Below are 25838 nucleotides of genomic sequence, written 5' to 3' on the forward strand. Positions count from 1 at the left end.
TATACTGTATAGCTGGATGTATTTTATGATGATTATGGCCGAGTTATTTTATTTACATTGTCTTCTCCCCCCCCCCATATGCCTTTTAGGCACAGTACATATTTTATTGGCAGTTTAATGGAGGGGTTAACCTTTACTCATCTTGGCATTGAAAACTAGTTCATATTATACACAAAGACTGTTCATGCAAGACCACTGACAAGTAAGCACCAGCTTATACAAAAATACCTTTATTGTAAAATAATTTTTCTGACAAATCAAACATTTACAAATAAGATATTGCAAAATTACAATCGCAAGTCTTGTACAAAGGCAACCTTGACAATTTATCAATGTAACAAAAATACACGGCACTCCTCTTGATCGATCTGCTTATGCTTTAAGGCAGATATTCGAAACCCTAAACTTTGTTAAAACAAATTTTAAAGATGGTTCCCAATGTTGAACAACTTAAATGTTGGTCAAGAAGATCTAATGTGCAGTTTATGTTACAAGCTCTATTTCTTCTCTAATTTTACCTCTTCCATGTTGCTGTAGGATTTTACACCTTATTAGACATCAAAATTACATTCGTACTACAGACATTGTCACAGCATAAACATGTGCAGGTTTTGAACTATGGCATTTTGATTTAGGGGTACCACTGATTCACTCAGCACAATCTATGCATGCCATCTAAAAGCACACACACTCCCCTACATCATCCAAATATAAAATCGGAAGGCTGCACCTGCTTTTATTAACAGAAATGATCATACAAAAAAATGAATTACTAATAGACAGCAGTGGAATAGTTACTGTGGTAGTACTCTGTGTTCTTTTGAAAATACAGTGTGTTGACTACTGAATACTTGCAATCATTTACGTTAGTAATGCTATACTCTATAGAGATTTCGGTTAACCTATTTTAATCAAGTCAGATTTGTCATAGAGGCATATTAAATAATTTTCCACTTGAATGTGCATGTCTACATTGAGCAGGGTTTTTTTTAGAAGTAAAATATCTAAAAAACCCAAATGATGACTCTCACTTTTTTTTCCCCTACCTTCTGCAGCTAGGAGAAGCACCACACACACTTGAGTGTATCTATGTGGAATATAAAGTGCCTTTGTCAGAGCCAATGCTCTATTATATTTGCAATTAATCCTTTGGCCTTCAAGAAATGAGCTCTTATGATACAGCAGCAAAGAACCGGAGGAAATGTTGTCCGTCTTTGCAGTCACATTTGACCTTGTTGGATGTGTCCCCTAAAAATAAGGACACTAAAAGTTTTTGGTTGTAAAATCAACAGACATTCCTTACATGTAACAGCTTCTTCATTTGCAAGTGTGTTTATACATACTGTACATATTTTAAAAGTGTTTTTGCTTCATGGCAGGAATGGCTTTTTTCTTTTTTCTTTTGTGCAGCTCAGGTATTGAGTGCTGTATTTTTAATGGTGTGATGATGAGTTCAGTGCTTGTCTGGTTTAACCCAGTTGGGTCTCCGATGCGTTTATCATGGCTCTGAGTCTGGAGTTTTCATCTGCCAGCAAGGCAGTGGGACTGTCAAACTCCAAAATCTATGGCAAGACAAAGAAAAAAAAACAAAATTGTCATTAAATGCTTGTAAATACCAATTCCAGCACAGGGACTCCAAAAGTACAATATGCATTAATGAATTTGTATGTGACAAATCTATTTTCATTTAATTCACTGAATAGCAACTACAGAATGTAAAAAAACAAAACAAAAAAAACACCGACCTAAAAAAACTGGTTTTGCAAAAATGAATTAAAAATGACTGCCAAGAGTCACTGGTCTTCTAAGCACATCAGTAGGTATCTCATGTTCCCTTGACCAGGTTCAAACCTGCAAACTCCAAAAAATCAATTTGCACCATCTTATGCAAGCAATCTGCCCCATGGACAAGATCCACTTAAAATGCAGGGGTAGTTCGTGGGAGATAATGTTGAGAGGCTATATTTGGAAATGTCAACCATGTGATATCCACCTTCTAAAATTCTTCAGCACAACACAGAAAATCCAGTGGCAATTTATCTGACTGGCACTGTTCTAACTGGTTGTTACTTGTGTGCACATCATTTCAGCAGCATCACTTGAAAATGTATAAATTGCAAAGTGGGGTGGTATTTAATCTCAGGCATGCATTTTGCATTTATACCCATGAGTCACATCATGAGGTATCACCCATGTGGTATTTTCACCTACCTGGCCATTGTCCAGCACCATGATCCTGTTGCAGCTCATCACTGTGTTGAGACGGTGGGCAATGATAAGGGTGGTGCAACTGTCAAACGAATTGCGAATGGTCTCCTGGATGAGACGGTCTGTCTCTGTGTCAATGGCCGCTGTTGCTTCATCCAACAGTAGGACCTTGGAAACATATTATACAGTAAGGCTCCGTATTCAAAACATAATATCAAATGTAGATAAGAGCAAGATCTGAGAGACTATAAGGAGCCAATGAAAAATTTTCTGGAGCTTAAGTGTCTGTGTTACAGTATTTTTTAAGATACAGTGAAATAAACAGTGAAAGAAATAATCAAGATTAAAAAAAGAAAAAAAACAACACTGTATAATATATTATAATTATATAATTATCATTATAATTAATAAAATATAAAATATACAATTATTATAACATAATAATATACTACTATTATAATATAATATAATATAATATAATATAATATAATATAATATAATATAATACGTATGCGCTCTTTTTTATACAGCTCTGAAAATGTAGTTACAATGGCAGACACAGGGTGGCAATGTTACGCCAGACATGGTCAACCGACCGTGCCAGCACCAATTTCTTAGCGATTTAAAGCATCTCCACTTTACCATTCTCAAAGTCAAGAGACACTCTTGCTCAAACGGCTATTTTCAACAACCCTCCCTTCAACTAAAACTAAGTAAATAGAAAGGTTGAACTAATAAAATGGGAAATGGCAGGACAATGTGACCAGTACCTTGCTGTGTCTCAGCAGGGCCCTGGCTACACACAGCAGCTGTTTCTCTCCCACTGAGAAGTTCCCACCATTCTCTGTTACCTCTGAATGCAGGGAGTGAGGCAGTTGGCTGACCTGAGGATTGTCAAAGGAGCGATGAGAAAAAAAACATCAAAAGAGGATCGTTTGGCATAACCAGTGATATAGCTGTCTCGGACTTTCAGTTGGTGATCATTATAAGGACTATCACCTATATAAATAAAAAGCGACGTTTCGGTAAAGCATTCATTTATATATTTCTATGTAAGGTTCGTACTATGAGTTTCTGTCACAAAGATTTACGCCAGAAGATTAATACTTGCAGGGAAAAAAATTATTACATTTTTTTTAACATGTTTGATTTTTAGAATTATCAATCATCCTTCATAAAAAAGTGGATCTCATGAGTTCATGTTAGTTTACCCTCCCCTATGTCCCGTACTATGGAGTATGTACATTAAACCACCTTTACACCTACCATTTCTTTTATATGAGTTTTCTCAAGCGCTTCCCATATCTGTGCATCTGAGTATTGGCCCCATGGGTCTAAATTGGTCCTGTTGAGAACAAAATCATAATCCTTTTGAGCACCTATTCAAACAAATGAGCTGACTGCAGAGCTCATTCCTATTTGCTGCAAGTAGCTGCATGGGAAGGGAACACTACACACATGCAAACATTCATACACCTGGGAGCTGCCTGAGTCAACAACATTCTTGTGCTATTGAATCCTGAGAACCTCCATCAAAGCGGTCATTCAAGAGGACTTCGATAGCAATTGTTGAAGGAAGGGCAAGTGTTTCTCATTGACTTTCTCTGCCTCGATAGCCAAGGGAATTCTAAAAGAATCTAACTTTCCAATTAATGAGCTCTGATTTTCTAAAGTAAGAATATCATTACAGGTCTGTTGGCTAATACAGCTAATCACTGAGGCTCACCTGACTGTCCCAATGAAGAGAACGGGCTCCTGAGGGATGATGGCCACTTTGCTCCGCAGGTCATCAAGACCAATCTGTGCAATGTCAATTCCATCAATGGTAATGGTGCCTCCTGTCAGCTCCACCAGTCTGAACAGAGATACTCCCAGAGAGGACTTTCCTGTCAGCACACAGAAACAACATTGGAAGAAAATTTAGCGATATATATATAATTCCACAATCCAAAAAAATTTTTTAATTTTTTTTGGGGTAGTAAAGTGTATTTACACATTTTGAGGAATTTGACTTGGTAGAGTGCTAGGTATAAAAAAAAGTGGAATATTAACAAGTAGGAAACAAAATTAAGAGTAAGAATATCTGTAAGAGTGCATCTACATCCTGTACCCAAGAATATCGAAGTTTGTGAGGAAGGAATTAAGGAGAGATAGGTATGTTCAAAGTTTCCACTTTTCTTAAGAAATCATTTTCCAGGACTTTTCAAGAGCAATTTTTCATGACTTCTGCTTGGATATTCATTATATACATACTCACTGTGCATCATATTATTCAATGTCAACCATCAGTGAAAGCCTCAACAGTCTCTGAATGGACTGTATAACTTTTATCTGGTCACTGAAAACACTGGCTAAACTTCCAACTCTGATGTGCAATCTCAGCAGCAAAGAATATGGCTAAAAGATGCGATCTCAGCAAAAATTATATTGAAAATACACAATCCCAGTGAGTAAAACATAATTTTAGAACATAACGACAATTTTCCATGACTTCAATCATGTTTTGAATTTATAATTTTCCAGATGTTTTCCCTGACTGGAGTACTTGTCTAGAGATTTCCAGGTTTCCCAGGAGGTGTGGGAACCCTGTATGTTTCTGTACAACTTGTAGTACAGTTTTTGCTCAATACCAAATGGAAAATATCAAAATTTCCCGCAAGTAACTTGAAAGACTTGACAGAGGAGACCCGTGGAGGCATTCAACCTTGGTGAACAGCAGATGCCATTTATAAGTATCAAACAAGATAGAAAGCATGACTGAATTACGACAAAAATTGACAAAGAGGTAAAGTTGTACATACCTGACCCTGTGCGGCCCACAATGCCAATTGTCTCCTCGGGCAGGACAGTGAATGACAGCCCCTTGAGCACCAACGGCAGACCCTCACGGTAACGCATCTCCACATCCTGAAAGGAGACTCTTCCATGCTGAGGCCAGGACGGGACAGGAGTAGATGGCCCATCACTTTGTCTGGGCGCCTCACTCTCTAGACTCTGAGATAAGAATTGGCAATGGTGTCCGATATTAATCTTTGAATCTCTGTGGGTGGAGGTTTAAGCCCTGTAACCCTGCCTGCCGTGTAAATCATAGACCTCTCTCTCTGGGAGGTTTTCTTTGCCCTCAAATCGGTGTGAAAAACTTTTGAGTTGGTGTTTGTATCTTTATGGTTAGATGGCCACTGTGTGAAACAAGCCCTATCCATGTGCTCTGAAGTGTACAGAGACCTCACACTGGGTTCCATCTGCTTCCTGCTGGGTCTCTGGGTCTATATCACACACACACACACACACACACACACACACACACACACACACACACACACACACACACACACACACACACACACACACACACACACACACACATGCGTGCGCACACAACTATCTGAATAAGAGAATGACCTAATTACAACTATTCTGTCATGTCTGCGTCTGATGTGAGTGCTGTCAAATTAGCATCATACAATCCACCTTCACCACAGTGCATTTGGTACACAACATCATTGGCTGTGCTGCCCTTACCTTTATATAATGATTGATCCTCTCAACTGATGTAAACCGAGCCTCAGTCTCTGAGAGCAGCCTTACTGTGAACTGAAACAAGCCAGCCAGCTGAAGAGAGCGAGAGAGAGAGAGAGATAGAGCAAGAGAGAGAGATAGTAGCCAAATGATTGACACCCTCATGCCCAATTACTATCAAACACTTTCCATTTAAAGTGTGCTGGGATGTCCTCCATGAGAGAGCAGTAAAACCTATAAAAATTCATAACCCTACAGACTGAGTCGCTGATAAAGCTCCTTTTACTATCTCCTCAATCAATTTTCATTCATATTTCTCTGTCAAGGCCACACCTAGAGCAATTCAACTAGGCTGGGATGATAAATAGAGCTTTAAAACAGCAGTAAAACCCAACCTGGGAGGACTAAACAAAGAGCAAGCACCCATTCCTGCAGTACAAGGTCTGGGCCTGCCTTTGCACATGTATAGCAACTACATATGTGCATACTAAAATAAGGAGGGGAAAGATTGTATGAAGTTGTGTATGTGTGATATGTCGGGCATTTTAATCCGCAAAGAGGTCTGCTGAGTGAGTATATACAGGGGTTTTCAGCAATACTGTGCTCTACATCAAAACAGTTAGATAGCGGGCGTCCAGGTGGTGTGGTGGTCTATTCCGTTGCCCACCAACATGGGATCACTGGATCGAATCCCCGTGTTACCTCCAGCTTGGTCAAGTGTCCCTACAGACACAATTGGCCATGTCTGCGGGTGGGAAGCCAGATATGGGTATGTGCCCTGGTCGCTGCCCTAGCGCCTCCTCTGATCGGTCAGGGTGCCTTTTTGGGGGGAGGGGGAACTGGGGGGAATAACGTGATTCTCCCATGCGGTTCGTCCCCCTAGCGAAACACCTCACTGTCAGGGGAAAAGAAGCAGGTGGTGACTCCACATGTATCGGAGGAGGCATGTGGTAGTCTGCAGCCCTGCCTGGATTGGCAGAGGGGGTGGAGCAGCGACCGGGACAGCTTGGAGTGGGGTAATTGGCCAACTACAATTGAGGAGAAAAAGGGGAGGGGGGGGTCCAAAAAACCAAAAAACAGTTAGATGGCCACAATGGGGAGCTGTCTAATATGGCAAAAGGGCTTTTACTGGTGGCCAATAAGTTGCGTGACTGGAGTGGCTGGGAATATGTGCCAGAGGCATCTTAATGTTTCTTCTATAGGAAGTGCAGAGTGCTCACTTTCCCTACCCACCTTGTCTCAGCCAGTCTGGCTATTGGAATTAGCTATGTAGTCGGGAACTCTGCACTACTTTGTATTACTTTCGGTGCATGGAATAAAAATGAGGCAAGTGAGCATAAAAATTCCTTCAACACTAGGGAAGGAAAGATTGGCGTTGGTGTATTTATCTAATATAAACCAACACATTTCAGCATAACCTTCATCAGGGTTGTAACATCAAACAGTGGCAACAGCATTATACAGTGCATCCGGAAAGTATTCACACCCCTTCACTTTCCCCACATTTTGTTATGTTACAGCCTTATTCCAAAATGGATTAAATTCCTTTTTTTCTCATCAATCTACATACAATACCCCATAATGACAAAGCGAAAAAGGTTTTGTAGAAATTTTTGCAAATTTCTTAAAAATAAAAAACTGAAATATTGCATGTACATAAGTATTCATAACCTTTACTCAGTACTTGGTTGAGGCACCCTTGGCAGCGATTACAGCCTCAAGTCTTCTTGGGTATGAAGCTACAAGCTTGGCACACCTATATTTGGGGTATTTCTCCCATTCTTCTCTGCAGATCCTCTCGAGCTCTGTAAGGTTAGATGGGGAGCATTGCTACACAGCTATTTTCAGGTCTTTCCAGAGATGTTCAATGGGGTTCAAGTCTGGGCTCTGGCTGGGCCACTCAAGGACATTCACAGAATTGTCCCGAAGCCACTCCTTCGTTGTCTTGGCTGTGTTTAGGGTCGTTGTTGTGTTGAAAGGTAAACCTTCGCCCCAGTCTGAGGTCCTGAGCGCTCTGGAGCAGGTTTTCATCAAGGATCTCTCTGTACTTTGCTTCATTCATCTTTCCCTCGATCCTGACTAGTCTCCCAGTTCCTGCCGCTGAAAAACATCCCCACAGCATGATGCTGCCACCACCATGCTTCACTGTAGGGACGGTATTAACAACGTGATGAGAGGTGCCTGGTTTCCTCCAGACGTGACATTTGGCATTCAGGCCAAAGAGTTCAATCTTGGTTTCATCAGACCAGAGAATCTTGTTTCTCATGCTCTGAGAGTCCTTTAGGTGCGTTCTAGCAAACTCCAAGCGGGCTGTCATGTGCCTTTTACTGAGCAGAGGCTTCCGTCTGGCCACTCTACCATAAAGGCCTGATTGGTGGAGTGCTGCAGAGATGGTTGTCCTTCTGGAAGGTTCTCCCATCTCCACAGAGGAACACTGGAGCTCTGTCAGAGTGACCATCGGGTTCTTGGTCACCCCCCTGACCAAGGCCCTTCTCCCCCGATTGCTCAGTTTGGCTGGGAGGCCAGCTCTAGGAAGAGTCCTGGTGGATCCAACTTCTTCCATTTATGAATGATGGAGACCACTGTGCTCTTCAGGACCTTCAAAGCTGTAGAAATTTTTTTGTACCCTTCCCCAGATCTGTGCCTCGATACAATCCTGTCTCGGAGGTCCACAGACAATTCCTTTGACTTCATGGCTTGGTTTCTACTCTGACATGCACTGTCAACAGTGGGACCTTATATAGACAGGTGTGTGCCTTTCCAAATCATGTCCAATCAATTGAAAGTAGTACAGGTGGACTCCAATCAAGATGTAGAAACATCTCAAGGATGATCAGTGGAAACAGGATGAACCTGAGCTCAATTTTGAGTGTCATAGCAAAGGTTGTGAATACTTATGTACATGCATTATTTCAGTTTTTTATTTTTAATAAATTTGCACAAATTTCTACAAAACCTTTTTCACTTTATCATTATGGGGTATTGTGTGTAGATTGATGAGAAAAAAAGGTTTTAATCCATTTTGGAATAAGGCTGTAACATAACAAAATGTGGGGAAAGTGAAGGGGTGTGAATACTTTCCGGATGCACTGTATATAGATGAAAAAGACTTGGGGGGGGGGGGGGGACAGCTAATAAAAATGCCGTAAGACAAACATCCTCCTTATCATATTCTTCATACAGCTTATAATTCCATTATGATTCTGTTGTCCTCTTTCAATGTTGTATTCTGTACATTGTGTTTTTATTCTGTACACACAACATCCATTGCACTACTGTCTGTCTTGGGAGAGGGATCGTGGGATCCTTCCTCTGTTGCTCTCCCTGAGGTTTCTTCCTACCTTTTTGCGCTGTTAAAGTTTTTTTTTTTTAGGGAGTTGTTCCTTATCCAATGCAAAGGTCTAAGGATAGGATGTTGTATTGCTGTAAAGTCCCCTGAGGCAAATTTGTAAATTTGTGATACTGGGCTAGACATTTAAAATTGACTTGACTTGACTAACATATGGCTCATTATCCAGTGGCACTCAAGCACAATTAGTTACCCAAGAATTCCACCCCACTACCATCCAACCCACATACCTGCACTGCGTAGGATATGGCCAAGCCTGCATAGGCTGGAGGTATTTGCTTGTGCATGAAGACAATGAGAAGTGCCACAGTAGTGATGAGGGTGATACTGATAAGGTCCAGTCGGAGAGCCAACCAACGCATAGCGCAACTGAAGAGGTAGTGAGAGGCCTGATTGGTGTCCAACAACTCCTGATACCTGGAAAAAAAGAAAAAAAAAACTCATTAAAGCCTGAGCAGAAGCAAAAACCTTTACAGCCTGCAGACAAGATGCTTTCTAATGTAGGAATGTGTTACCTCACTGTCTTTTTTTGCTATGCCTACATGTGTGTAGGGGATTCTCTCCCTTTATCTCCCAATTTAGTTGGCATAGACGATTCACTGTTACCCCCCCCTTTCCTCCCCAATTGTACCTAGCCAATCACCCCGTTCTTCCGAGCCGTCCCAATTGGTGCTCCACCCCCTCTGCTGATCCGGGGAGGGCTGCAGACTACTACGTCTCCTCTGTGGAGTCGCCAGCTGCTTCTTTTCACCTAACAGTGAGGAGTTTCACCAGGGGGACTTAGCGTGTGGGAGGATCACGCTATTCCCCCCAGTTCCCCCTCCCCCCTGAGCAGGTGCCCTGACCGACCAGAGGAGGTGCTAGTGAAGCAACCAGAACACATACCCACATCCGGCTTCCCACTCGCAGACACGGCCAACTGTGTCTGTCGAGACGCTCGACCAAGCCGGAGGTAACACGGGGATTCAAACTGGTGATCCCCGTGTTGGTAGGCAACGGAACAGACTGCTATGCTATCCGGATGCCCAATTCCCTGTTCTAACCTCAATGCTGGTTGGAGAGGGTTTAGATTACCATAAAGTCCCCGACCACACCTTCTCCTAGAATACTTAGAGGTAACACCGGGGCTTGAATTGTAAACCTCGGCAATAGGACACTAGTGATTAGTTTGCTACTCTACTCAAACAGCTGTATGTCTGAACATAGATTCTTTAGAGAGCTCATCTTTTAATGGGAAGCTCCAGGTTCAAACAACCTGGACAGTTAGCATCTGGCACAGTAAGATATTATTGAAAAAGACATTGAATCACTCTGGGCTGCTTCATTGGTTCTGTTTTATAGCCTGACCCTGTGTTTTGACCTTCCCGAGGAGAGGAGCAAGGAAAAGACAAATTTCTCCTTTGGGCATGAAAAGAGTTCTGTATTTTATCTGTCAAACTGCAACAAACAGTACATAACCAGTGACCCTTGAGGACATAGTATTTTTCTAAGAGCCACAGTAAAGTGTATTGCTTCTTACCTGCCAAGGAAATCATGCCCTCTTCCAAAGGCATGGATGGTAGAGAGCCCCTGGAGACTACTGGTGATGTGAGAGGTGAATGGAGATTGGCTGACGTTTTCCAGGCGCTTTAGCTCTCGAAGCAGAAACCTGTAGATGAAGAAACAGAAGGTTTAGCGTTTTGCTGGAAGAGCTCTGTGGGTAAATGGGGTGGCATAGCGAGCCAAGACATTGGCCCTTCGGTTCAAAGGATGTCGTTGCAAGCCGCTACACATTGGCAAACATTCACCCTGCTGAGGTGCCCTTGACCAAGATGCTGAACTTGAAACCAGCCCAAATGGCATGGTTCCATATTGTCTGAACTCTAAGTGAAGACATGTAACTCAAAAGAGAGTTTCCTGATAGAGATCAATAATGTAGAGCATCATTAGTAGTGGTATATAAATTATTAACCAGTATATAAACTACCCAAGTTTCCTCTATCATAGCTGTGAGTGGGCGGGCTGCCCACTAATTGTGAAAACCTGCCCATCAATTCACAATCAATACGGTAATGTGAAAATGGATACTTTGATTTTTAGTCAAGAAGAAAATACATATGTTAAAAAAAAAATCATTTTACTGTACCACAGAATTATATGTCTAAAAGCATGATCTATAGTTATCTGGATATTTATAATTTTATCCAAAAAAAAGGGACTTTGCATCATCATAAATCTATGTAGGAGAATTGGAGGAGAGGTACAGCACCTCTGACAGCTCAGTTGTCATGCATGTAGTTTGGCAGTCATCAAACCACAGTGGGTGGCTTACAACAGTAATTACAACATGTCACACTTCAAATTCAGTAAATGTTTCTCATAAAGATTGCTTCACATTACATACAGCTGAATGTTTAAATGAGTTAAAAGGTTACTCATTGAGGGAAAAGATAACGAGTATTATCATACGTCTTGCTTTCAGAGCATAATTATCACAATGAAACTGAATACTAGCAAGCATGGTGTAATGGAAGGCTATGAAAAGTTTAATTGTAGCCTTGGAATGACAACAAAACGGAATAAAGGAAGCAACCAATATGCCCCCCCCCTCACACACACACACACATACATACACACAAGGGTCAACTACATACTGAGCACACTAATGGGAAATTTAAAAAAGAAACACTGAGTATGGTGAATTTTTTGTTGCCTAGGTGCCTTTGTTGATTTTATAGGGCCAAAGTCACCTTAGCCGAACTGATATTGCTGCCTTCCTCAACTTATCTACTTTGTGAGTACTTGAGAGGGGTTAAGACATTATAGTTGAATAGGAAAGTACCACTGAACAATGACTAGACAGAAAAGGTGGAAACTCTAATGACTCTAATGACGTCTGTGGTCATGAGTCATCGGAGAGATTGATGTTGACCCACCCGAAGGACGTCACAGGCCTCCTGCTGGACACCCTGCCGTTTGCTTACCAGGCAAATAGGTCAGCGGATGATGCGGTCAACATGGGACTGCACTACATCCTGCAACACCTCAACTCCCCAGGGACGTACACAAGGATCTTGTTTGCGAACTTCAGCTTGGCGTTCAACACCAGAAGTCCTACTCACCAAACTCACCCAAGCTCACTGTGCCCACCTCCACCTATCAGTGGATCACAAACTTTGACAGACAGGAAGCAGCAGGTGAGGTTGGGGAAAATCACATCCCACACCCGGACAGTCATTAAAGGCGCCCCTCAGGAATGCGTGCTCTCCCCACTAATCTTCTGCCTTTACACCAACGACTGCACCTCATGAGACCTGTCTGTTCAACTCCTGAAATTTCCAGATGACACTACAGTAATTGGCCTCATTTGAGACAGAGATGAGTCTGCATATAGATGGGAGGTTGAACAGCTGGCCCTGAGGCGTGGTCACCACAACCTGGAGCTGAACATTCTCAAAACTGTGGCGATGACAGTGGACTCAGGACCCCCCCCCCACACACACAAACACACACACACATATACTCAACAGCACTGTGTTTGCTATGGATTCCTTCCGGTTTCTACAATCTCCCAGGACCTGAAGTAAGAGTCCAACACCAACACAGTCATCAAAAAAGGGCAAACAGAGGATGTACTTCCTGCGCCAGCTCAGGAAATACAACCTGCCTCAGGAGCTGATGATACAGTTTTACACTGCAGTCATCAAGTCTTTTCTCTGCACTTCCATCACAGTCTGGTTTGGATTGACCACCAAAAAGGACAGTAACAGACTACAACGGACAGTCAGGTCTGCAGAAAAGATTATAGGTGTCGAACTACCCACCATCCAGAACCTGTACACCTCCAGAGTCAGGAAACAGGCAAGGAAAAATCACTGCAGACCCCTCACACCATGGAGACAACCTGTTCCAACTTCTCCCCTCTGGTTGGCGCTAAAGAACACTGTACACCAAAACCACCAGACACGGAAACAATTTCCTCCCCCTTGCTGTCACACTTATGAACAGCTAACTCACTGTGGCACTATGCAATAACCCTGTAACACTATAATACCCACTGTACCTACAAATAATATTTATTTTAGTCCAAAATACAATTGTGGAATATATTTCACTCACTACTGTATATCTGAACAGGCTGTATACTGTACATAAAAAAATCCACCTACTATATGTTTATAAAGTAACTTTTTTTAACTGTTTAATATTTATCTCAGCACTCCTTGCACTCTTCACTTCTTTGTACTATTTGTTCCCTGTTTAGTTTACAGAAAAGGTTTCACCTGTATACAGTCATTCCTTGTATATATATTCCCAAAGATTGCTGTACTGTATTGAGAGCCACTAAAACGGAGTCAAATTCCTTGGCTGTGCAAATATACGTGACCAATAAAGACGATTCCGCTTCTGATGGTGCAGTTTTGTGACAAGAGTGGGGGACAATGGTGAAATGAGAGCCCACTGGGGACAGAGAAGGATTCTGTACAGGACAAGGCAACCACTTTCCTGGGAGAGCACTGGTCATTTTGCCATCATTTGATTTATGTGGAATATTACAAACGCCATCACACACAGATGGCAAAACACAGGGCAGACACAGACAAACCAGACATCCAGTCCACGGGGCCATGCAAGAGAGGGGAGATATTGACAGAGGTCGGGTGGCTTTCTACTTTTAGACGCAAAGATAGGATGGCTGTTACATGCGAATAACAAGTCTCCCATGAATCACTGTTTTCTCATAAAGGCAGCGGCGAGAGAGAGAGAGAGAACATGACACTTCCTTGCTCCGAGGGTGTGTTCCTCATAAACATGTTTACGCCCATGGCAGTTTCATTTCACAATCCAATAAAGTTGCAGTAAATTTCTATGAGAGATCTAGTTTAATGCAACATACATGAGTTATTCAAATGCAGGGCTGCTGTGAGTTTGCATGACATCTCATTCTTTATCAGGTGTTTGATGCCATGGGTGATGATTAGCTTTTTGTAATATTCAGGGAATATCTCTGCCACTTCTCTGTATGGTCATTGTTAATTTAATTTGTGTTGCACACACCAAGTGGCTTGTGTAGGTTAAATGGAAGACAAAAGTCAACAGTTAAATTCAGTGGCATTAAGAACCTGAATCCATTTCTACATTAGGGGTCAACCAATTATAATTGGTCATCCAATAATTAATGGCCTGGGTGATTATCAGTTCCGATATTCAACATTTTTATGATTATCAGAATCATTGTCTGATTGCAGACAAAATAAATTAATTCAAAATACTTTGGCTCTGATGTAGTCGCATCTCTCTGTCTATAGTCACCACTCTGTGATCTCGAGCAATGTTCTGCCCACAGCAGTATCTGAATGGTTACACATTGCAAGTAACAGCATATCAACACTTAAGGCTACAGTGCCACAGCCGGGCACAGAGGAATGCATTTGCAGACTGGAGCAGCTCTGGCGAGTGAGTGGAGTTGTGTTTCGAAGGCAAGGCAGCAGATATTGCCAAAGATGCTATAAACATCACAATCCTCTACACTGAAGTTGCAAAAACACCACAATATTATGATCTGCTTCTATGATGACAAGCATGCCCAGTTTACCAGTTACACCACTGAAAATGCCCAATTAATGCACTTTGTTGCAGTGATATACAGTTAACCATTATGAGATAATAGAGTTTATTTATGTAGTGATTATAGCTATATCTTTGAGTAATATTGGTGCCAGTGCAACTGCAATTTATTTTAACTACCATATTGTGAACATAACATTACTCACCCATATGAGTTGATGGTTTTACATATTATAGGTAGTCGATGGTCATAATAATGTAAGCTAAAGTCAAGTCTCATATTTGCTGATGATTTGAGACAATGTTGAAAAGCTCTCTTTTAATCAAACGTATGCTTTAAAGGTATTTCAATCAAGTTTTGTGTTGGAGTTTGTATTATTCAAAAATTTGACACCAAGATTTTCCTTTTTGCTGCAAATGTATATTGGTTTCAAATATCTGTTATTGGTTCCCTTGATTACTAATAATCTGTATCGGCCCTGAAAAAAAAAAGCCGTATCAGCCAACCCCCTATTATACATGTCTTGCTTTTTTGTACTTTCCAGTGCTGCACTATTGAATCGACAACACTAAGAGCTGTATTTTTCTTCACTCTTCTGACACAGGAAATAAGATACTGCTCTTATTTCCTAAAGGTACCAGCAGGCACTTTTTCCCTTGGTGGGTCATTTATTATTACACAGTTATCACAACACCCAAAATAGAGATTAAGGCTGGGTTGCCAAATTATCCAGGGATATTCTAGCAACATCTACAACAAACTAGAGGTTGCCAGCAAACAAAACAATGTAAGGTAACCATCTATGACCACGTCGATAGTGTACAGGGTAGTGTAGATAGGGTCCTATAGTTAACTGTCCTTTGATTTAGTGCGACTGTGCATTGATACGAGACCAAAGTTCACACTAATCTCAACCTTTTTTTCTTCGAAATCATCAACAGCCACGATAAATGAACAGCAGTAATTTAAGTCTGACCTGGAGACACGGTTGACAATGCAGAGGAAGGCACCAAGGGGCACGATGGAGAGTAGGAACCAGGGGAAGACAATCCCCACCATACCCAAGCAGAAGAGCACCAGGGTCAGGTTCTGGAGCAGCATCTCTGCTTGCATGGTCAGGCGCACATCCACTTTGGGGGGGAAGAGAAAACGGAAAGTTGTATCAGCCACCCTATGTAGTGTGAGATCCATCTGCACACACATCTCTTTTTCTTTCCCTGAGGATGTCCTTTAAAGACCCAGCATACTTCAAACAAAGTGTTCCATGCACAATTTTGTACAAACGTTAGAAATCTCAACATACTGAATCAATCTTGAAGGTGGGGTGAAGAGTTGTACATCTTACATGTCAAGGCTGCACCCCACAGCCTGTGCAATTTTTTGTATGAATTCAATGATTTATGTTTGTCTTTGCAATGATGACGCAAGGAGTCAAAAGAAAACAATCACTCAAAAGTCTTCCCATCTTCGTGTCTATGCACACTTGGCCAATTGCTGTGGGAAGTGGCCATTGACTTAGGAATGCTGGCCTCTCACGTTTACAAAAATTCCAGACGCAGTGCTTTGCAATCCGACCTTGAAAATGGAACTTTCTCATAGCTATTCAAGATTTCGTACAGGATCTTGTTTGCACACATGCAGTCTCCCCACAATTCAGTTTAGTTTATTCACAAAGTGATAAAGCACAATTATGATCAAACACCGAAGTGCTAAAACAAGAAAATAAAACAGTGAAACAGAAGTTAAAATCCAATTTTGAGTAGGCGAGATTAAGGTAAGCTCTTGGAGCTTGTTAAAACATCACACCTCCAAACAACTAAACAAAAGAAAAACAATCTGAATGCTGAGCAAAGACACGATTGGAATGAATAGCAGGTAAGGTCTCACGAGGGAAAAAAAAAAACAATCTTTGTGAAATCACATTGCGTCTGTGTGCTACACCATGCCACCTACAATGAGCTCAGCAACTGAGCGCTCTCTCGGGAGCTAGGCTCTCAGTCGACTCAAATATAGTCTCACCCTCGTCCATGTCTTTGGAGAAGCGGGTCAGGATCCGACCCAGAGGTGTAGTCTCAAAAAAGTGCATGGGGCTGAGAAGAAGCCTTTGGAACAGCTTGTCATGGAGCACAGAGGCAGCCCTCACGGTGCACTGTCATCAGAGAAAAATGGGAAGTTTGAATAAGGCGCTAGATGCAGCATCAACAAAGGGGCTTTTTTTTCTTTTCTTTTTTGGATCCCCCCCCTTTTTCTCCCCAGTTGTATCCGGCCAATTACCCCACTCTTCTGAGCTATCCTGAGCTCTGCTCCACCCCCTCTGCCGATCCTGGGAGGGCTGCAGACTACCACATGCCTCCTCTGATACATGTGGAGTCGCCAGCCGCTTCTTTTCACCCGACAGTGAGGAGTTTCGCCAGGGGGACGTAGCAGGATCATGGGAGGATCATGCTATTCCCCCCAGTTCCTTCTCCCCCCTGAACAGGTGCCCCAGCTGACCAGAGGAGGCACTAGTGCAGCGACCAGGACACACCCACATCCAGCTTCCCACCCGCAGACACGGCCAATTGTGTCTGTAGGGACGCCCGACCAAGCCGGAGGTAACACGGGGATTCGAACCGGTGATCCCCGTATTGGTAGGCAACAGAATAGACCACCATGCTACCCGGACACCCCCACAAAGGAGCTTCTAGAAAACACACCGAATCAGCCACAACTTGTACAAACAAAGAGGCGGATGGAAGCTGTTTACAGACATGTAGTGAAGCAGCAAATAACACAGCTGAATGTTGTGAGTGTACACAGCGATGCACACATCATGGCAGTCATGTGTTACAATATTTGCTATGCCACTGAAGTGCATCTGTGAGTAAATAAGGCCTTGTGACAATGTTAAAGAATTCCTCTCATGTCAGGCAAGCTGTCAAGGCCTCATAAATGAGTTTCTGGGAGGCTGACATGAAAAGGTCATCATTAGAGACAACCCACCAGTTGGACAGAAATTACTTTTGGCAGGAGAGAACACATTAATTCTATTAATGGATATTCAACACTTCCAAAGATTTCGTCTCAGGATAAAAAAAAAAAGATTAGCCATGTTTGAAAAATTAGCAATTTCAAGTGGCAAACAATAACAACGGGACCTAACCTCTGTAATGTGCTGTCAGAAAGGGTTAGCTTGGAAAGAGGGAACACACTCACCCAGAGGGAAAGAGACATGCTTGTACCACCAAAGACACACACGCAGAGGCGCACTCACACACAAACACATACACAACCATTCTAAAGCGGTGAGGCACAGCAGTGGATAGATAAATGGATTTGGCCCAACGGCACTTTCAATTATAATGCTACACGAGTGTGAACAAATGACAGTATAGACAATAAGGGAGGAGTGCTGTAAGGTTGTATGACAGTATATCAACTTTTCATGACTGACAAAGGCCATGAAGGGACAGATGAGGCACAATGTTTAGGGGCGGAGGTTTTTACCTTTACGAACACCAGCCCTCTCATTGTCTTCAGAAGCAAAGTAGCTCCCATGGACAGGATGTAGACAGTCGAATAGTACTGAATGTCAGGGTTGAGACTCATACTGTTGCTTGCCACCGCCGTTTCATTCAAGAAGATTAAAGATGCATTCTGAGGGTAGATGGAACAATAAATTACCAAGGCTGAATAAAAAGACAACAAACAAAAAAACAAAAACAGCCTCCAAATAGGATTTCTGCCTTTAATGAATGAGAGAAAGCTGCACCACAGATCCAGAGAGCACATGAGAAGCAATCAGCAGAAAGATGCTTTCTATTCTGAGCACTAATCTGCTGAGCAGACACTGTCAGCTTTGCTGTACATCTGTTTCCCTACTGCTCGTGCTTGTTTTTAATTAAGTTTACGGTGGTGCTTTTACTTTTTTTAATTATGCACATTCCGATTAATGCTTCGTTGCCTGACACAATGCGCTGAAGCATACTATCCATTTTCTTGTGGGAACCACTTATAGAATAAAACTGAGGTGCGTCTTATAGTGAGGCAGGAGGCCCAGCCACACTCACCCCACTGCCCTGCCTTATCCAGTGGCTCAGCCACCAGTTACTGAAGGCTATACTGCCTGTGGTGGACAGGAAGAGGAAGATGTTGACAATGAATGCTACGGGCCCGCCGGCTGCTTTGATATAGGCAGCATACACAGACCAGGCTACTGCACCAGATCCCTTCTCTTCAGCCTTCATCAGTTGTTCTAAATGATTGGGAATGGAAATGCAGAGAGAGAGCGAAAGAGAGAGAGAAAGAGAGAGAGAGAGAGAGAGTGCAAGAAGGAAAAAAAATGCTCACACACAGAAAATAGACAAAAACAAACAGATACACAAACACTAGCAGAAGTTTGGCTGTAAAGATCCTTTTTCAAGCAATCAACTGGAAAGGGGAAGTTTAGCATCTTGAGTGTGGCAGGTGGCGGGGTCTCTCACCTCCTTTCTTCGTTTCCACATGTGGTCCTGTGACCTTGGCAACAGCGACAGTGGTCTCCGTATTTTCCTCCCCTGCCCTCTGCTGCTTATTTCTAAGGTTCTGTTTGACCAGGTTCTGAGGAGGAAGGGGAGAGGGGGAGAAAGCACGCTTTGAAAAAGAGGCCCCCCCCGCAAATCACAGCAGCTGTAACAATACCTACTAAGTCATTTAAACACAGATATCGGTGACAGGATCTTTAGCGGCTACACCGGTAAATCAATGTATGCATAAATAATGAAAGGCCCCGTATGTATTAACATTTCCCAGCCACCACAGCCACCGGGCCTGCCTCTCCAGGCTTATGAATTATTCAGCCTGTAATGTACAATGTTATTGTGAAGGGAGGGGAGGGGGCAAAGCCGCTCTTATTCACAAAGAGCTGGCCTGGTGCCTCATACGCCCCTGGTCTTACCTCCTGTTGCATATTGTTGAATAGGGTGGCGTAGTCACGCTCTTTGCCCATTAGCTGAGCATGGGTGCCATGCTCGGCAATCTGCCCGTCCTTCATCAGAATTACGTCGTCGCACTCTGACAGATACTAGGAATATAAAACAGCAGGGGAACAGCTATGATGCAATGCTGCCGACACAGCAGGGTAGAATACTTTCATCTGATCAAGACTGCTTTAAAAACGGTTTCCCTCATTGTCAATAGCACAGAAAAATAGGCAGGGAGAGTTAGATGCGAACATTTTACACTGCTGACAACAGAGCCAATGGAAAAAAAAATTGTGTTGATTTTCACATTTAGAAGCAAATTGTACATTTTACGGTATTATCTGGTCACTATGTGAACAAACAATTCAGCAAGTGTCGTGGTGTTTATTACCACTACCTCACCAGGAGGCTCACTAACCTGCAGCTGGTGTGTTACAAATAGCACAGTTCTGCCCTTAACAGCGCCCCTGATGGCTCGGCGGAAGAGGTGGAAACCCACGTGAGAGTCAACAGCGCTGAGAGGGTCATCCAGGAGGAGGATGGGTCTCTCGCTGTAGAGGGCTCGGGCCATGCTCACTCTCTGACGCTGTCCACCACTCAGGTTGGCTCCTCTCTCTCCAATCTGTAATGACGAGGCAAGAAAAATGTAAAGAAAAAACAAAACCAAACCGGAAACAGAAACGAAAAAAATCCATTTCTTGTTTCTGTTGCAAAATGACCACCTACACCCATTACTCAACCATATCAGAGAACCCTATTGTTGTAGAGCAACCCTCTTGCTGTGTGAGTTAAAGAATAATTCAGTTTTTATTTTTTCAACCTGGATCTTATTTTCATAGTTTTTGCCATCATGTATATTGGTTATATCATTTCAGTCACCAGCTTCATTATGTAGCTTTTTAAGCATAAGGGTCTCCACCCAAACTGTAATGGTTCTCATCTTGATTTATTGACCTTCTATTGTGGAACATTGAACTGGCCCTGGTCACACGCAAAGGCTCATCACATTGCACTTCCTCTTACTGAGAAACAGCAGGCTTGGTACTGACAAACTCACGAACAACCTCCATCACAGTACCCCTTTGGTTCTATATCCAGTACAAATACATATACATACTATGATCCGTCTATTCTGTCACTATCTTTGTTTTTTTTCCTTTCTGGATCCCCCCCCCTTTTTCTCCCCAGTGGTAGTTGGCCAATTACCCCACTCTTCTGAGCCATCTCGGTCGCTGCTCCACCCCCTCTGCTGATCCGAAGAGGGCTGCAGACTACCACATGCCCCCTCAAATACATGTGGAGTCGCCAGCCGCTTCTTTTCACCCGACAGTGAGGAGTTTCGTCAGGGTGGCGTAGCGCGTGGGAGGATCACGCTATTCCCCCCAGTTCCCCCTCCCTCCTGAACAGGTGCCCCGACCGACCAGAGGAGGCTCTAGTGTAGCGACCAAGACACATACCCACATCCAGCTTCCTACCCGTAGATACGGCCAATTGCCCCTCTAGGGACGCCCGACCAAGCCAGGGGCAACACAGGGATTCGAACCGGCGATCCCGGAGTGCTGGCAGGCAACGGAATAGACCGCCACACCACCCGGACGCCCTATTCTATCACTATCCAATGTAAAGGGTATTTTGACTAAGGGTGCCAATCCTGCCCAAACTGCTAGCTCCTTATCTAATAAGAGCTACATGCTAGATAAAGTAATCTCCCCCTAACTCACTTCACATTATTGTGTCGATGCAATACCAATCATCATTGCCCCAGCACAGCATTTACAAAATGTAAAACAAAAGCTGTTTAATGTTAGGAATTTAACTACAGTCCCTCTGCAGCCCTTTATCATAAAGTCGACCATCCTGGACACACACACACACACACCACCAGGCTACATTATTTAAGCTGTGCCTTTTTAATGTGAAATTACTTATCAAAATTTTTATCTTAAAATGATTTTATCACGTCTAGAGATCTTGATTTTATGTTTTTAATGGAGACATGCTTAAAGCCAAATGATTACAGCCAGCTTGTTGAACTATGTCCCCCAGACTATGATATTTTTCATTTGCCTAGACCCTGTGGCCATGGTGGTGGACTTGCTGCTGCATATAAAAAGTGCTACAAATGTATGCAGTTATCTGTCAATTTTATAAGCTTTGACGTACATCTATTAAAATTTTGCAGCACAGATCGTGTCCTCTGTGCCGTTATTTACCATCCTCCCAAGCCCAATCCTTGTTTCTTATTTGAATTCTATGAATCTTTATCCTCCATCAGAATGTCAGGATTGTCATGTCAGGATTGTCTATACAGGTGATTTTAACATACTTTTTCTTACAATTTTTTTTGGCATTTTCCGCCTTTATTGGATAGTGATAGTAGAGAGAGACAGGAAAGGCAGGGGAGAGAGAGGGGATGACATGCAGCAAAGGGCCCGGGCCGGATTCGAACCCAGGCCGCTGCTGTAAGGACTCAGCCTTACGTGGTGCATGCGCTACCAGATAAGCCACCAGAGTGCCCCCTTAACATATACACTACCGTTCAAAAGTTTGGGGTCACCCAAACAATTTTGTGTTTTCCATGAAAAGTCACACTTATTCACCACCATATGTTGTGAAATGAATAGAAAATAGAGTCAAGACATTGACAAGGTTAGAAATAATTATTTGTATTTGAAATAAGATTTTTTTTACATCAAACTTTGCTTTCGTCAAAGAATCCTCCGTTTGCAGCAATTACAGCATTGCAGACCTTTGGCATTCTAGCTGTTAATTTGTTGAGGTAATCTGGAGAAATTGCACCCCACGTTTCCAGAAGCAGCTCCCACAAGTTGGATTGGTTGGATGGGCACTTCTTGCGTACCATACGGTCAAGCTGCTCCCACAACAGCTCAATGGGGTTCAGATCTGGTGACTGCGCTGGCCACTCCATTACCGATAGAATACCAGCTGCCTGCTTCTGCTCTAAATAGTTCTTGCACAATTTGGAGGTGTGTTTAGGGTCATTGTCCTGTTGTAGGATGAAATTGGCTCCAATCAAGCGCTGTCCACTGGGTATGGCATGGCGTTGCAAAATGGAGTGATAGCCTTCCTTATTCAGAATCCCTTTTACCCTGTACAAATCTCCCACCTTACCAGCACCAAAGCAACCCCAGACCATCACATTACCTCCACCATGCTTAACAGATGGCGTCAGGCATTCTTCCAGCATCTTTTCATTTGTTCTACGTCTCACAAACGTTCTTCTTTGTGATCCAAACACCTCAAACTTGGATTCATCCGTCCACAACACTTTTTTCCAGTCTTCCTCTGTCCAATGTCTGTGTTCTTTTGCCCATCTTAATCTTTTTCTTTTATTGGTCAGTCTCAGATATGGCTTTTTCTTTGCCACTCTGCCCTGAAGCCCAGAATCCCGCAGCCGCCTCTTCACTGTAGATGTTGACACTGGTGTTTTGCGGGTACTATTTAATGAAGATGCCAGTTGGGGACCTGTGAGGCGTCTGTTTCTCAAACTAGAGACTCTAATGTACTTATCTTCTTGCTCAGTTGTGCAACGCGGCCTCCCACTTCTTTTTCTACTCTGGTTAGAGCCTGTTTGTGCTGTCCTCTGAAGGGAGTAGTACACACCGGTGTAGGAAATCTTCAATTTCTTAGCAATTTCTCGCATGGAATAGCCTTCATTTCTAAGAACAAGAATAGACTGTTGAGTTTCAGATGAAAGTTCTCTTTTTCTGGCCATTTTGAGCGTTTAATTGACCCCACAAATGTGATGCTCCAGAAACTCAATCTGCTCAAAGGAAGGTCAGTTTTGTAGCTTCTGTAACGAGCTAAACTGTTTTCAGATGTGTGAACATGATTGCACAAGGGTTTTCTAATCATCAATTAGCCTTCTGAGCCAATGAGCAAACACATTGTACCATTAGAACACTGGAGTGATAGTTGCTTGAAATGGGCCTCTATACACCTATGTAGATATTGCACCAAAAACCAGACATTTGCAGCTAGAATAGTCATTTACCACATTAGCAATGTATAGAGTGTATTTCTTTAAAGTTAAGACTAGTTTAAAGTTATCTTCATTGAAAAGTACAGTGCTTTTCCTTCAAAAATATGGACATTTCAATGTGACCCCAAACTTTTGAACGGTAGTGTACATTTTAACGATCTTACACACAGTGACACCTTGACACATGTAAAACCTTACTTGAGAACCTTGACTTCCCCCATGTCACCAAGTCCACCCACCGTCTTGGGAATACACTTTATCTAGTGATGTCATCAGGATAATGTGTTGCCAATATTTCTGTGATCAATTTCACATTCTCTTTTTTCTCCCCAATTGTATCCGGCCAATTACCCCACTCTTCCGAGCCATCCCGGTCGCTGCTCCACCCCCTCTGCTGAGGGGGCTGCAGACTACCACATACCTCCTCCAAAACATGTGGAGTTGTCATTCGTGAAGGACATTACTGAGGCATTGAACGGCAAAAAAAATATTGTGCAACACTTTTTATTGATTTGTCCAAGGCTTTTGACACAGTTGACCATGTCACCTTGGTGGATAGACTCTACAACATTGGTTTATCTGGGCACACTGTAAGTTGGTTTTCAAATTACTTGTCAGCTAGAGCACAATGAGTCCAGTTTGCTGGGTCTTCCCTTTCCTTCCTCCCTGTATCAAAGGGTGTGCCCCAGGATTCCATACTAGGTCCGCTGCTGTTCTCCATATCTTTGTGATAATTTACAAATGCTGCGTTCAATTTTTATTTTGATGATACTGTTATCTACTGCTCATTCCCTTCAGTAGTACAAACCCTTGAATTCATGTAGTTGGCCTTTGATGTTGTTCAGTCCCATTTAACTCAACTTAAGTTGGTGTTAAATGTAGACAAATCCAAATTCATGCTATTTTTGAATGGCAAAGAGTTAACATATACTCTTCCTAAAATCTAAACTGCTCAAGGGGTTGAAAATGAAATGGTCCCAATATTATGGTTTTTAGGTATTGTTAGCAATCACAACTTTTCAGTCAAATCACATTGAAAACCTTGTTTCCAAGCTGAAACAAATTATGTTTCTTTTTTTGGGAGTAGATTCTGTTTCTCCCCACAGGTAAGGAAACACTTGATTTTGACAACTTTTTTTTTTTTACTTTTACTGGATTATGGCGACCTGCTCTTTATGAATTCACCTGACCAGTGCCTAAAGAAGTTGGACACTATACCATTGTGCTTTATGTTTTATTACAGGCTGTGGCAATGTCGTACATGACTGTACTCTGTATGATGCTGCTAAGAGGCGATCTCTGTATGTTCACAGACTTTCACATTGGTTGGCTTTTATATATAAATCTCTCCTTGGGCTGGTTCCTCATTATCTGTGTACATACATATGTAAAAAAATACATAAATATGGACTGCACTCTCACTATATTCTACAGATGTTGGTCCCCAGATTTAGAGCAGAATTAAGCAAAAAAGCTTTTAAATATGCTGCCCCTTCTCCCTAGAATAAAGTACAGAAATAACTGAAATTGTCAGAGCTGATTACTATGGGGGAATTTAAGTCAATTTTAAAGGATCGAGAAAATAGTACTCTTGGTCAGTGTGATTGCTCCTAAATTTTTCACTGCATTGTTTATGCATCATAATTGGATTTTTGTCCTTGACCTTGTATTGCATACTGGATATTGTGCTCATTCATTTGTAGTGTGTTACAGTTGTATTTGTCTGTTTGTAATTTTTGTGTTTATTGTTGTAACACATACACACATATATATTATGTGTATGTATATGATTATGTATATCAACACTGATGATATAGCTTATTTCATGGACCCAATTGATGACCAAACCCTTTGCCATCTAACAACTGGTTTGGCTGCAGTAAACAAGTGGATACAGACCAGACTTTCTTAAACGGTGAAAAAAAAACTGAAATATTATTAGTTGATCTACAAACCAAGAGAGCTAGTTTGAGGTCAAGAGCCTGGGCATTATCCTAGAACCAGACTTAAATTTTAATTCCCACATAAAGAAGGTGACCAAATTAGCGTTCTTTCATTTAAGAAATACTGCAAAGGTACAGCTGTTCCTATCCCAATCAGATGCTGTAAAACTTATACATGCATTTATTTCAAGTAGATTAGACTACTGTAATGATCTTTTCACTGGTCTTCCAAAACAATCTATTGATAAACTACAATTAATTCAAAATTCTGTTGCCAGGCTTTTAAACAGAACAAGAAAGAGAGAGCATATCACCCCAGTTTTAGCTA

The 25838-nt window shown here is 42.2% G+C and overlaps 1 protein-coding gene across 1 annotated transcript in view; it reads right to left on the reverse strand.

The window, feature by feature from the left end:
- Positions 1-215: 215 nt before the first annotated feature.
- wu:fb13g09 (ATP-binding cassette sub-family C member 5) overlaps positions 216-25838 on the reverse strand; it is a 56192-nt gene continuing 30569 nt past the window's right edge. The window contains exons 15-30 of the mRNA XM_056283653.1: positions 19983-20186; positions 19540-19665; positions 19088-19202; positions 18674-18858; positions 18111-18260; positions 16644-16773; positions 15601-15754; positions 10596-10724; positions 9307-9493; positions 5731-5820; positions 5010-5202; positions 3935-4094; positions 3475-3553; positions 2979-3092; positions 2212-2376; positions 216-1562 (exon numbers count right to left, since the gene is read on the reverse strand). Coding sequence (XP_056139628.1) covers positions 1470-1562; positions 2212-2376; positions 2979-3092; positions 3475-3553; positions 3935-4094; positions 5010-5202; positions 5731-5820; positions 9307-9493; positions 10596-10724; positions 15601-15754; positions 16644-16773; positions 18111-18260; positions 18674-18858; positions 19088-19202; positions 19540-19665; positions 19983-20186 — 2274 coding nt within the window. The 3' untranslated portion in view covers positions 216-1469. The remainder of the gene's footprint in view (positions 1563-2211; positions 2377-2978; positions 3093-3474; positions 3554-3934; positions 4095-5009; positions 5203-5730; positions 5821-9306; positions 9494-10595; positions 10725-15600; positions 15755-16643; positions 16774-18110; positions 18261-18673; positions 18859-19087; positions 19203-19539; positions 19666-19982; positions 20187-25838) is intronic.

The sequence above is a fragment of the Lampris incognitus genome, chromosome 1 (assembly GCF_029633865.1).
Source record: "Lampris incognitus isolate fLamInc1 chromosome 1, fLamInc1.hap2, whole genome shotgun sequence".
Taxonomy (NCBI): domain Eukaryota; kingdom Metazoa; phylum Chordata; class Actinopteri; order Lampriformes; family Lampridae; genus Lampris; species Lampris incognitus.